The sequence below is a fragment of the Cupressus sempervirens genome, chromosome 10 (assembly GCF_028749045.1).
Source record: "Cupressus sempervirens isolate cs-2001-9-10 chromosome 10, ASM2874904v1, whole genome shotgun sequence".
NCBI classification, from domain to species: Eukaryota; Viridiplantae; Streptophyta; class Pinopsida; order Cupressales; family Cupressaceae; genus Cupressus; species Cupressus sempervirens.
Window position 1 is genome coordinate 929,739,316 of NC_143127.1, and position 13,920 is coordinate 929,753,235.

Here is a 13,920-nt window from a genome sequence, read left to right on the forward strand (position 1 = left end):
CCATCATCAGGATGAGAGAATGCAAGAATGAAAAAATGTGAGCTGATCCAGCTAGTGCAGGGGTTAATAAAGGGAGAAGGTAGGTAAAAAGTGAGGTGGACATAAAAAACTTGAGGGTAGGACCCACGGGAGAGAGAAAGAAGAAGAATCATTGAAAACAAGGAGTACAAAAAAGGCCAAAACTCCAAAGGAAAAAAGAGATAAAATTAAAAGAACTAAATTGAGAGTAAGCGAAGGAGTCTCCCAAGTAATGAATTAGAGAAAATGAATAGTAAAAAACAAAGCAATCTAGAGGCAAAAGAAAGTAAAAAAGAAAAAGAAGAGCGTTAAAAGGACAGGAGATATAATAAATATATGTATGCGTACATGAAAATATAAATATAAACACTATTAAAGGAAATTAATACTAAATACTGGTACACATATGACCTAATAATAACGATATAAAAAAGAATAAAAAAGACAACTATTGAGGTAAAAAATGAATAAATAAATAAATAAATTTAAACAAATAAAAATCAATGAGGAGGAAAAGAGGAGAAAAAGCGAACAAAGGAAGACGAAAAGGGGGACCAAGACTAGAAAGAACAAGAAGGGGGAGGCTGAGGCGGAGAACAAAAAGGGGGGGGGGGGGGGGGGGGTTTAGAGCCACGACATAAAGGAAAGCATACACAAGAGGCAAAGGAGCGAGCACGACCAGGGAAGAAGAGAGGAGGAAGGACAGGGAGGGGGGATGCTCAAGGGCAGTGAAGACTATCCAGCGAACTTAATAATGGTTGCCAAGACTGGCTCAAGGACCAACCATCCTCTCGATTGAGATTAAGGGGATGGTGGTGAATTTCAATGGCTTCCATTAACTTCCTCTTGAAGTAGTTATCTTCCTTGATAAGGATTTGGGTGCTCTCGAGACAAATGTGGTGTTTGGTTGCAGATGAGTGCTCAGCTAGAGCAGATTTTTGGACTCTTTCATGTTTGATGTCTGCACCATGCTCCCTAATTCTAGTCTGGAATGAGCGACCTGTTTCTCCTATGTAGGCTACACCACAAGAGCAAACAATCTTGTAGACTCCTAAGTTTAGAAGAGCATCCTTGGAGTCCTTAAGAGGGGGAACATAGTTGCGGATCCTGGACAGGGGTTTGAAGGTAACCCTGAGGCCCTTTTTGGACAAGATTTTGGCAATCTTTTGGGATATACCATCAATGAAAGGAAGGGCTACACTCAAGGGAGGAGGAGACAAAAGAGGTTTGCGGTTGGCACTGGCGAGAAGGAAAGATTTGGCCTGGTTAAGCGCCTTAGAAATTTGCTTATGAGAGTAACCATTAAGCTTGAAGACACGGCGGAGATGGGTCAGCTCCTGGTTCAAGTTGTCATCATCGCAAATTCTAAGGGCTCTAAGAGAAAGGGTCTTGAGGATGCCAACCTTTTGGCTGGGGTGATGGTGAGATGAAGAGTGGAGGTAAAAATCAGTGTGCATGGCCTTGCGATACACACAACGACCGAGGGTTCCATCTGCCTTCTTGATGAGAAGAACATCAAGGAACGGTAACTGGTTGTTTGACTCAAGTTCCATCATGAAGGAGATGTTGGTGGATAAGTTGTTGATGTGCTGGTGGAACTCCACTAGCTTGTCTTGACGATGTGGCCAACACACATTTGTGTCATCCACATATCGCTTCCACCATTTGGGTTTAAGGGGGTAAGAGCGGAGGGCCACCTCTTCAAAATGCTCCATATAAAGGTTGGCGATGACCGGGGACAGGGGAGAGCCCATAGCCACCCCATCTACCTGCTCATAGAAGATGCCTTGGAAGGAAAAGAAAGTGGACCTCAAACATAAATCCACTAAGGAAGCGATTTCCTCACCCATCTTCTCCTTGATGATGTCGATAGAGTCCGGAATGGGCACCTTGGTGAAGAGAGAGACCACATCAAAACTCACCAAGATGTCATTTTTCTCCAACTTGACGTCCTTGGAAAATTGGACGAAGTGGCTTGAATCCTTGACAAAGGTGCTAGAATTTCCCACCAATGGGGAGATGAGCTTGGCAAGATGAGATGCCAACTCATAGGTTGGCGACCCAATGGTGTCAACAATGGGTCGAAGCGGGATGCCATCTTTATGAATTTACGAAACCCCATAGATGCGAGGAGTTACTTCTTTAGATGGCCACAATTTTTTCTTAGTGGTCTCATCAAAGGAGGATTTGGATATGGTGGCCTTGACAAGCTTAAGAATCTTCAAACACGGGTTACGAGGAAGGATTCTGTAGCTATTCAAGTCAGAGAGAAAAACCTCCATCTTGGTGACATAATCATGTCTATTCATGATGACAGTGGCATTACCTTTGTCAGCCTTGGTAATGACAATATTGTTGTTGGCAACTAAATGCTTGAAGGCACACAGCTCAGCTTTGGGGAAGTTGAGTCTGGGTGGTTTGGCACGCTTGAGGGCAACAGCACAGTCCTGTCTGACCTCATCCGCCAAATCAGAGGAGAGGGAGCGAATAGCCTGCTCGATCTCAACCAAAAATTTAATGTGAGGAATAGATCGAGGAGCACAAGCAAAGTTGAGACCACGTTTCAAAAAATTAAAGGAAAGACGGTCAATAATGGCATGAGATAAGTTGACCACAAGTTTATTTTCCCAATCGAGCACTGTGTGGTGGGAAAGAGAAGGGAAATCGGACTGGTCACCAATAGGGTTAGCAATACGGTTCAAGGGATGAACCACATGATTGGCGGCAGCTGGGAGAGCATTAGAGCTACTAGGAAGATGGAGAGACTCCCACTCCGACGTTGCCATAGTGGGGGATGAAGGAGCAGAATCCAAGATGTCCCAGGAGGGAGCTTGCACGTTGGACCCTGGCTCACTCTTATTAATGGTGACAGGAAATGCAATTAAAGAGTGAGGGGCACGATGGGAAGCATCAACCACCGCATTAGAGAGCGGAACACCAACAGTCCGACCAAGAACGCTGGACGAAGGGGTAGAAACAAAGTTAATCAAGCCAGAGGCCTGCACGCTGGACGATGGCTCATTGATATTCAAGGTGACTTATGCACATTTATGGTTTGTATATTCTACTTTATATTTCTAAGTTCTATTTCTAGAATTATTGAATTTGTGAAAGTTATTAACCCCTTAACATTACAGATTACATTTATATTAAAGCCTTTTTTTAATAGAATTGTTTTGTTTACAATGGAATATCAATTTAAGATAACAGAAAAGATAAAACCAAAAAAGTCATCTTCCTACAAGTAAATATGGGATAAGCCCATTAATATATTCTTATGGGTTCTATCCATAAACAATAGCCACTTAAAGAAAAGTCATATAGAACAAGTAGAGAGACATGACATATAAAATAAAAGGATCAAGCCTTCAAAGTAAAACATCCACAAAGATCTAGACAAAAATAATGTTTTCTCAATAATGTTAACTAGTATGATTAAGAATAACATATGTAGAATGTGAGATGTTAGAAACACCACATACACTAGAATAATTGCTATTTTTACATTAAAATTTAATAAAATTTTAAAGTATATTCTATTGCCTATTCATGATAAAATACTATCTATAAATTGAAGTTAAAACATATATATCCAACAAAATAAATATATATAATGTGTATTAAATATTTATTTTGCCAATTCTATTAGTATATTATTAGAAAACAATACAATTATATTAAAATTATTCAACTTTAGTGTACTATGAAATTTTCTAATTTTTAACTAATTAAATTTCTAATTATTCAACAATTTGAATAAATATTACAAAATGAATAATCTCATGTATGATGGCTTTATCATGATAATTATAATAATTATACTATTAAAGTAATTAGTAAAAAAAAAATTCATCTTACACTCAACATAATACAATCTTTATATATTATTGTTATTAATGTGTCCATCTCTAAATATTACTATTTGAATTAATAATAATTGGTATATTTTCTCCAACTGGAAACACCAAACCTTCTATATACTCACTACTTATTCTTCCCTATGTATCTAGCAGAACTGAAGCATCATTATGTTCTAGGGTGCGGGGATAGGGCTACTCTATCAATTATTGAGAGCTAATATAATGCTTCTAGATAGCCATCCACATAATTCTAATTCCTCCAAGATAGCAACTAATGTAATGGTATTTTTCTTTTGGTTATGTATTTTGATGGATTGGAAAATGATAATTGATCTTTTTGGTTGTTCAAGATTTGTATTCTAGTGCTTTGGCATTGGAAACTAAGCATCTCAATGATCCCATATCTGTATTCTGATGCTCTCCTATTGAGTAATTGGCTTTTCATTCATTTATGTTCTGGTCGTTAAGCCTTCCACTAATTATACTACACACTTTGAAAGCCTATAAAATACTAAAACAACTACTTGTAATTTACATCCGTTGCTATTTATTTTGAATTATGTTTCTTTTTTAAGCAAGCATTGTGAATATGAGTCAACAAAAAGCTCCTGCCATGTTTGGCACATTCACTAGTATGCAGAGCAAAGGAGAGAAACAAAAGGTGAATAACAATACATTGTTAGTTTAGGTAGCTTGGATAGTTATTCATCCATATGCTATTATTTAGTATCTAATTGTTTTTTGCTTACAAATTTGTTAAAGCAAGGAAAATTATTTATTAAATAATTGACTTCTTTTAGAAGCAACTACAAACTAATTTTTTTAGGGTTGTTAAATTGTTTTAATCTCGATCGTCAATTGAGAATCAATCTCAGCCATTGGTTTCCCAACAAGAGTAGTATAAAAGGAGGTTAGGGTGGCATTTGTAAGGACAATAAAGAAGTTTGGAGAAACATTTATAGTGCTAGCAAATGAGATTCTAAGTTTGTAGTATTAGAAAATAGTCTTGCAGTGTTAGTGTGGGAATGGCAATGGGGAATATCAGCAGGAGAAATTAGGAGGTTGTCAGAGTTCTGCTAGTGAGACACAAGGAATTTTATATCTCTTAATTTTTTGAAGTTTAATACAATTTCTCAACTGTAGAATTGGTTTTCACTTAGGGGCTTTCCTAGGGACAATTTTTCCAAAAATATTATGTTCATTATGTTCCACATTTATTTCCATATTTTATAAGTGAAGTTGCAGTTGTGTTACTTTTTTATATTAAGCTGTGAATTTATTTTCAACAGTTAAATAATCTTTTAAGATAGGAAATTAATAATAAGTGACCGCAATAGTTGAATTTTCACATGGTATCAGAGAATTTTTAAGGGTAGAAGAGTTTTGCCCTAGGAAAGAAATTTGGTTCTTTCTAGATTTATTATTGCTTTAATCCCTTGAGATGGCTTCAACTAGTTTGAGAGATTAGGACAGACTGGATGGTGCCTCAAATTTTGGTGTCTAGAAGGCTAGAATTTCTTTATTTTTGGAAGAGAATGGTATCAATAATTATGGTACCATTGATGTACCTATACTAATAGATGCAACACAACTTGCAACATATAAGAAGGATGATACCAAGGTGAGGAGGATTATCCTTGATCGTGTCAAGGATTATATTGTTCCACATATCACAGAGCTAGATATAGTGAATAAGATGTGGGAAGCCATTCTAAATCTATACTAGAATGCTACCACCAATAGGAAGTTGAATCTTATGACGAAGCTAAAGAATACCCAGATGAACTTGGGAGAAAATGTCACAAGTTACCTCACAAGACTTAGAATTGTCAAGTATGAGTTAGCAACTATTGGAGATAGCCCTAGTGATGATGAGCTAGTGAGAATAGCCTTAAATAGGTTTACTAAACAATGGAGTATCTTTGTTCAAGTTTTCAGTGGATGAGATACTTTACAAAGTTGGGATTGACTATGGACTGATTTCACTCAGAAGGAGTTTAGACTAACTCTTTTCAATGGGGCGAACAAGAGTCAAAAAAAGGAGGTGGAATAAGAGAATGATGCCCTAGCAGGTAAAGGGAAAGCAAAGAAAGGATCTAGCAAAGGATTGAATTCACAAAGTAAGAAGAAGAAGAAGGACCTTTCTAAGGTCAAGTGCTTTGGATGTCACAAGTTTGGCCACTATGTCAGTGATTGCCAAAAGATGAAGAAGGGTAAGAAGTAGGTGGTAGCTTCAACAAGTGTGAAAGAACTCTCTAGTAGAATGGAAGATGAGTTTGCACTCATACTTTGTATGGTTAGCTCAACCTCATAGTGTGTTTGGTATATAGATATTGAGGCATCATTTCATATGAAAAGAGTTAGAGAGTACTTCTCCAGTTACAAGGAGGACACCAACATCCAAATTTCTATGGGAAACTTATCCAAACACAACCTAGTTGGGAAAGGGACTATTCAATTTTATAGGGAGAATGGAAAGATAATTCCACTTCATGATGTGTTGCATGTGTTGGTCTGATTTTTTGCATGATGAAAGTTCCCTAAAATAGGTACTAAAAAAATCAAATTGAATCCATCATTTGTGAATAGGGTTTCTTTAAGTCTTTTAGATTTTGTTTTCCTTTGAAAATCCTGTTAAACCCTATGTCTCATCCATTTTAAAGTTGTGGGTGCAAAAACTTTTAAACTTTAGAAACTATTTTGTTTTCATTTTAAATTTTCTATGTCCCCAAGTGGTCTTGTTCTCTTATGTCTCTCACCATCTAATTCTGATGAGATTTACATCTATCACTACTTTTCTATGGTGAGTTGCACACTTCTTATGTATGGTGAGGTAGCAAATGCTGCAAAACTAAAGAATGGTGTTGTAAATGGAGATGTAATAGTTTGAAAATGTGTTGTAGTCAAGGTTTCAGTCATGTGCATTTTGTCAAAGCTATCAGAGTAGGAAAAGGAGTTTAGTCATCTTATTATCCTGCACTTTCTCATCTTGATGATGGATCATGTAGTGTGATCTAAAATGTTGATGATAAATAAACACACACAATTGAATCAAGAAAAATCAGTACTTTACAAATGGATTGTGGAGATCTGTTACTATTAAAGGAACCTAGTAAAAGGTGAGTAGAAGATATCACTAAAATATTGATTTTTTTGATGATTCACTATTTTTCTATCAAAAAAGATAAGCATCTAGTCATTAGCAACATAACAAATAACTAGGAAATATATTACATGATGCTCTCCAAATTTCTTGATGATTAGAAGTTTTTCCAAGTGGCATGGTGCATAAAATTGTTATTGTTAGAAGCATTTAATAAGAGTGATGGTGACTTGAGATGCCTTTATTCTTCCAGTGCCAACTTTTATTAAGACACCGAAGCCCACTACCTCACTATTGGAAAAGCTCAACATCTCGTCATTAGCGACATAGTGAGTTTCAATGAAATAAATATATGGTAGGACCTCAAGCAATGTGGAAAGGTGACTAGGATTAAAGTATGGTTTTGTTATGCTAGCTATGCAAGATTTCTTACATCATCAGTATCCTAGACCCATGCCTCATTCATGAAACACAACAGGCATTTTGATTGTCAAATCAAGCTGAGATCAATGATTCTTGCTATCTTGCTATAGAAAGATGTTAGCCTTTTATTCCATGCAACATTGCAACTATGGGACCCACCACTCTTTAGTGTACTTCATGCAATTCCTTTACCCTCAGATTGATCTCAGATTAATGACCATCATTATCTCACCATTACAAGTTGCTCAAAGGATATGTGTTATGAAATAGTGACAAAGGGCCCACCATTTTTATTTTAAGCATTACAGTAACCTGTCTACCACAAGATCAAGATTGAATCAATGGTTTTCGCTACTTCTCTATGGCGAGATGCTCATTTTTTTTTATGTATAGCAAGGTAGTGACCTATTGACACATGTCATCAATAACTAATGAATCCTAATGAAAATGTCAACATTGAAGGAACTGTATATGTGGTTAGTTCTAATTGGGTTATCTAGCCAAATTTTCAAGTGGAATTCTTGTGACCTTTTTCACATCCCCTTGATCATAAATTTTAAAAAGATCGATGGTGTAGATTTAAACGCAAAAGGTGGTGCCACTCTGTGTATTAATTAGACATGAAAGCTTCGTGTGTGAGAAGAAATAGAGTACAACACAAAAAATTTTCTTAGTTCCCCCTTGTGTGAACAAAGATTTTCAATTTTTCTGGGTAGAAACAATTACTGAGAAGATTGTATTCATTTTGGCAAGTGTGTGAAGTAGTTTCTTCGAGGAGAAGTTGCAGAATTATAGAAAGGCATAAGAAAGAATTTCAAGTAAGTAGCTATACTGTAATTTATATAGTGGTCCAGTCCTACAAGATATAGTCAAAAAATCCCTCCAATGGACTCATTAAATCCTAGGTTGTGGATAGTAGAGGGATCGCTTAATGAAGGTAATTGGGTCTAGGATGCTAATACCTCACAAACTGGTTTAAATTTGTTCAAAAAATGGTTTGCAGAGAGGAAGTTGTTTTCCCCACATCCTAGTATATGGAATTTTGACCAAGGAAAGCTAGTAATCCCAAGTGTCTTTATGGATTATGATCTCCTTAAGACTAACAAAGAGCTGTGATCAAGCCACTAAGGTAGTGAGAAGAGCAAAGGGTGAACTTAGCAAAACTAGAACCCTGCTAGCAATAACATCATTCTCTAAAGAAATTTTCAAGAAAGCATATTTCAATTCCAGGGCCGTGGAGATATATAGGACCATGTGTAGAGTTTTTGAAGAGGGTGAAGAAGATTTTAGACCCATGACTTTCATGTGTATCGTTACTCTTACTTTTGGTTAATGCACATCTTTCTTTTTAAGGCGGTGAAATTTTTTGTTGGAGGAATGGATTTGAATGTAGAAATGACTAGGGAAGCAGAAAATGCCCATTTTGTTATATTTGATAGCCACATTACATCCAAGCTCCAATGCTTCATATTAAGTGATAATCCCATAACCCTAGGATGCTGATATAACCAAGGAAGAGTGAAAGGTAAAAGTGATTCTAAAAATAAAATATAATGATGGTGAAACCCATGGGTTGAGGTTAGTTTGCAATCATCAGAATAGATTTCATCATTAGTGGGCTTAGTAGTTGCATACACAAAGGTATTCAAGTAGCAACCAAATCAGCCTAAAGAGATGTAACAAATCCACAAAAGAACATTTGATCTACATGTCTTTCTATTATTTACAATTTTGTCTTTACTGATAGGTGTATGTAAATCTCATGTGTAAAAGACACCTATCCTTTCTCTTAGCCTAAAGCTTGTTGCATTTCACATTATATAAATTAGATTCTAGGGCTAGGGGAGGGTCTTATTTCTAATGCTTTTTAGTCATATACTTAGTTTTTTTTTTATCTAGTAATTTTGACCAAGTCTTATGATGTATTTTCTCCACAAGTTTTATTAGAATACCTAAATATAAAATGATCTTTGTGTTCCTTTCTAAAGTCATTCTGAGTTAACTACATATGTATACAATTTTCAAGGAAAATGAATATAAATTATGAGTTGTCCCCATATTAGTTCTTTCTAAATTTTGTCTTCTTTTTATTACTTAGTTATCTTGATGTTGTGTGAGTAAAAGCTTGTGCAATTGAATGCAATCCATTTAGGTTGTATATATTTTCATCACTTCTATTAGTTCACTGAATTAAGTAAGAGCTTTGATGAATTTCATAAGTTTTTTGTAGTAATGGGAAGGATGTTTTGAATGATGGATTCTAGTAAGAATTTTTGATAATATTTTTTGTAAGGCCACAAATTAGATCCATGGAGTTACAGTACACTCTAAAGCCCTATGAATTAGGGATTGGTAAAATTAATTCAGCTGGAAGAGAAATAGACCATAGAGGAACATCAAATAAAAAGTTATAATCAATTTCACTTTTATTTCTTGAAGATCTTCAAAGTTGGTCAATACTTGTTTGCATGAAATATTCTAGCCTTAGCCACTATTGTAGAGAATACTTGCAGATCTGCAAAATAATTTATGACCAAATCTATTATATGGGATGTATTTTGTTTAAAGTGTCACAATTAACTATGTGTTTATGGACTAAGGATGAGAATCATAATTAAACTAAAATAGTTCTCATACAACAACAGTCAAATTGAGTCATCCCTTAGGTATACCCACCTTGGTATTGCACAGCCTAAAGAGAACAAAACCATTCTTGGTTTCGTTAATGTTGGATCCAAATGGTTTGCATGTGTAAATGAAAATAGGAAATGGCTAATCCTTAGGTTGCATAAGTGTTATCATTTTGGCATTGAAGCATTTTATTGCTCAATACTTTTAAAACTCCAACAAAATGGTGACTCTATTGGGGAGTTTTCCAATGCATCTATAAAAAGTATTGTAGCTTTTTTGGTCCTATTGTGTAATGTGGATGTCAGATTTTTTAGTTTTTTCCCATGGTTATAAAAGGGTGTTTTAGTGCCAAACCTTGAGAATTTAAAAGGAAAGAATGAAAAAGCCAAATGTCGCAACAATACACTAACATATCCAGCCTTTCCAAGTGTCTTATCTAGCAAAGCAAGAGTTGTAGTCTTATAATATCAGTTATTGGCCCATTTTTATCAGATATTTCTATCTCTATTTGTGTTTTTCCTTGAAGTTAGGAATAATTGTAATTGTATATTTTCCCAAAAAAAGGGTGGCGACTGAATCAAGGTTTTGAAGCTAGTGCTTATTTAGTATATAGTGAAATGACTAACAAAAGAAAAAACACAAGAGCTTACACGAGAGCCCATCCTGATGAACCAATGTATACTAATTTACCTAAACGTGGTAGGAAGAACCTAAATAAGAAAAGGATAGATCCAAATCCCACCTAGAAACCCAGAGGTAGTGTATCAATAAATTCCTTGTATCAACCAATGATAGGGAGGGTGTCTTCCTCACTTAGCTTTGAATCAGAAACCACAAGACTCCTAGGAGGGATATTTACTACCCCAATACTAGATGAAAGAACATACCAAGATAAGGATATGTCACCAGTAGGAAATATATCCCTTAGAATAGGTCTCATAACTAAAATGCATTTTAGATTAGGACTCAAGAGTTCTTTTAGAGATCCTTCTAGTCCTAAAATTGTCCCATATTCTGAACCAAATCTTATAGATCTGGATGACTCTATTGACTCTGAAGCTAATTCTATAGATCTTGTAGAAGTATAATCAAAGATAGGATTTTTGAAGAAATGGGTTGCTGAGAAAGAAGCTAAGTGCATTCATCTTTAAAAAGAGAAGGAGCAAGCCACCTTGGATGCTACAATAGAAAGAGATACTCTACTGAGAAGGATGGATGCCTTGAAAGAACAGAGTAAAAATTTAGAAGACAAAACTACAAATCTCCATACTAATGTTTTTGTAGATGTAGACAATCTGAGAGCTAAAGTTCAAGAACAAGAAAAACTCCTAAATCAAAAGCAAGAACCAATTATTGCTCAAGTCCAAGATTATAAACCTATCTAAGTAAATCTTTTAGAACCCACAATGAAAATTACAGACAAAGGAAAGGGTAAAGCTATAGGAGTCCAAATAAATGAACCTCAAGCTCAACCAAGCAAACCCATAAAACCTTCTATGTCAAAATTAGATCTAGAACTGGAGAAGGCTAAAAAGGAGAAGGAAGATCTTGCAAAAGAGCTTGAGAAGGTGGAAAATGAAGCTCAAGTTATAGAAACTAGGAGAAAAATCTACTTCATTAAGTCTAGTTTTGCATTAACCTCATTGCCAAATTTATCCACCCTAGCCTTAGTTTTTTTACCTCCTTATGGACTAGTAGTTTTAGTTCAGGGAGTATCTCAGTCTGCTCCTACCTCATCATCCAACACTTATACTCAAACTCTTATTTTTGAACCTCGACAATACCCAAGTGTTCCTCTAAACGAAGCTAACATAGCAAGTACCTCAAATGTTCCTGAGTATAGATAAATATCATTTACAGGTATTCCTAGCACTCCACATCTCATATCTTTTGATTTAAGAGATATAGTGGTTAACTTTTCTCAAAATAATGTTGTTACTAGAAAAGAACATTTGAGAGTTTTCATAGACATGTTGAATGATTATGAAGTTGAACATGAAGATGTGAGATTGAAGTTGTTTGTTCATTCACTAAGGATGCAAGGGATTGGTTCAGAAGGTTTCCTAATGATAGTATTACCTCTTGGAGTGACTTGGAAAAGTTTTTCAAGGAGCAATATTGAGACAACAGTAATGTAGGATTCATGTTAAATGAATTCAATAACATCAAGAAGAATCCCAATGAGTCCACATTCAACTTTAATGTAAGATTCCAAAAAGATATGTACAAACTATTTCAAGTTATAAGGTTGAATGAGGATGTTTGTCATACAACATATTTTAATGCTTTTGATAGAAAAATGGCTTATCAGTTAAGGGATACGAATCCCAAAACTTTAAGGGATGCCTATAAAGTTGCAATAAATATAGAGAATAATAGAAAAGCATCTAGAAAATTAGGTAGGAGAGATGATCCAAAGCTTTTCAATCCCAAGAATAACAAAAAAATGGAAGGTGATAAAGCTCTGGTAGGAATGAATCCAGAAGAACCTACAATAGGCCAGGTGTTGGAATTGTGAAAAAAAGATGAATCCCACTAGTTTCAATAAGCCAAATGTTGCTGAGAAAACCCCTGTGAATAGTAACAATTTCAATAGACAACTTAGAATGCAACATTACCCCTATACAACTTGATGGAAAGATGTTAGGCCAATCCCTAACTAGAATCAAAATGTAAAAGATAAGGGTACACCAGATCCTCTATAATGGAGTTCAGTAAATATGAATGAGAATGTGCTATAGTGCATTATTTTCCAATCACCTCACTCTATAGAATACTATGTTGTTGCTCAGTAATTTTCTTTTGATCATAGTTTACAAACTAAGAAGGAGGAAGAAGAAAAGAGTCATGATGATGTAAGTCATAACATGGTAAGAATGTGTAGTGACTGTGTTGATTCTAATTTAGAAGAAACAAAAAGTGATCTTGATAATAAGAAAATTGCTTATCAATTACATCACCAATAAGTTTTTTCAGATAATGATGTCTATGATAAAGATCAAGTATCTGTTACATCTTCTAAAGTTGGTCATATAAGTTTAAGAATTCCTTCTAAAGAGAAAATCTATAGAATCACTATAGAAATGATTTCCCAAGTAGATAGTAATTATAATTTGAGAAACAAAATAGTTAACAAAGAAATTGGGAAGCCTTCTGGTATATTCATAAAAGATATCACCCATAAGATGAAATATGAAGACAAGAAGGCTAGTATAGGGACAACCAAGGTTAAAGATGTTAAAACTAAGAAGTGGGAACCTAGGAAGAAAGTTCAATTCCAAACTAATGAGACAACAAAAGCAATTGTGCAGGAGAAGGGATCAGGGTATGATAATTCCAAGAAAATAATAATCTTTGCTGCTCAAAAGGCTCCTACTCCAAGCATGATTGTTAAACCCACTATGTCTAAACCAATGAATATGATATCTATGTTTTCCCAAACCACTATTAAGGTACCTTTGTTTGAACTCTTTAGAATTGAAGAGCATAATAGTAAAGTCTTGCCATGGTTGGGATGGATAGGAAAAAGTAATCACAATGTAAAACAAAGTGTTATCCAATAGATCTCCTTAGTAATATGAGATAGTGGTATCATGGCCAAAATTCTCCAAATGTTCTTGGATGACTCATCTATAGCTTACATATAAGATATTGACCCATTCTTTCTCAGTCTAATTATAAAAGGGAAGACCATAAAAAATTGCATGACAGACTCAGGAGCCTCTAACACCATAATGACATTCAAAGTAATGGAAGCCCTAGGTCTAAAATTAGATACTAAGTAAGGTAGATGTAGGGGCATGGATACTACAGAAGTTCTAGTTATAGGGACTTTAAATACTCTGCCATTTAGGTTAGCTGCATACCCAGAGGTAGAGTTGACCA

At 35.3% G+C, this 13,920-nt stretch overlaps 1 protein-coding gene across 1 annotated transcript; it reads right to left on the reverse strand.

Annotated features, from left to right (window-relative positions):
* Window positions 1-737: 737 nt before the first annotated feature.
* LOC149537037 (uncharacterized) lies at window positions 738-1,772 on the reverse strand. The gene has a single exon (XM_089806399.1). It carries the CDS (start codon window positions 1,770-1,772, stop codon window positions 738-740), a length of 1,035 nt encoding a protein of 344 aa, XP_089662525.1.
* Between the last annotated feature and the right edge of the window lie 12,148 nt (window positions 1,773-13,920).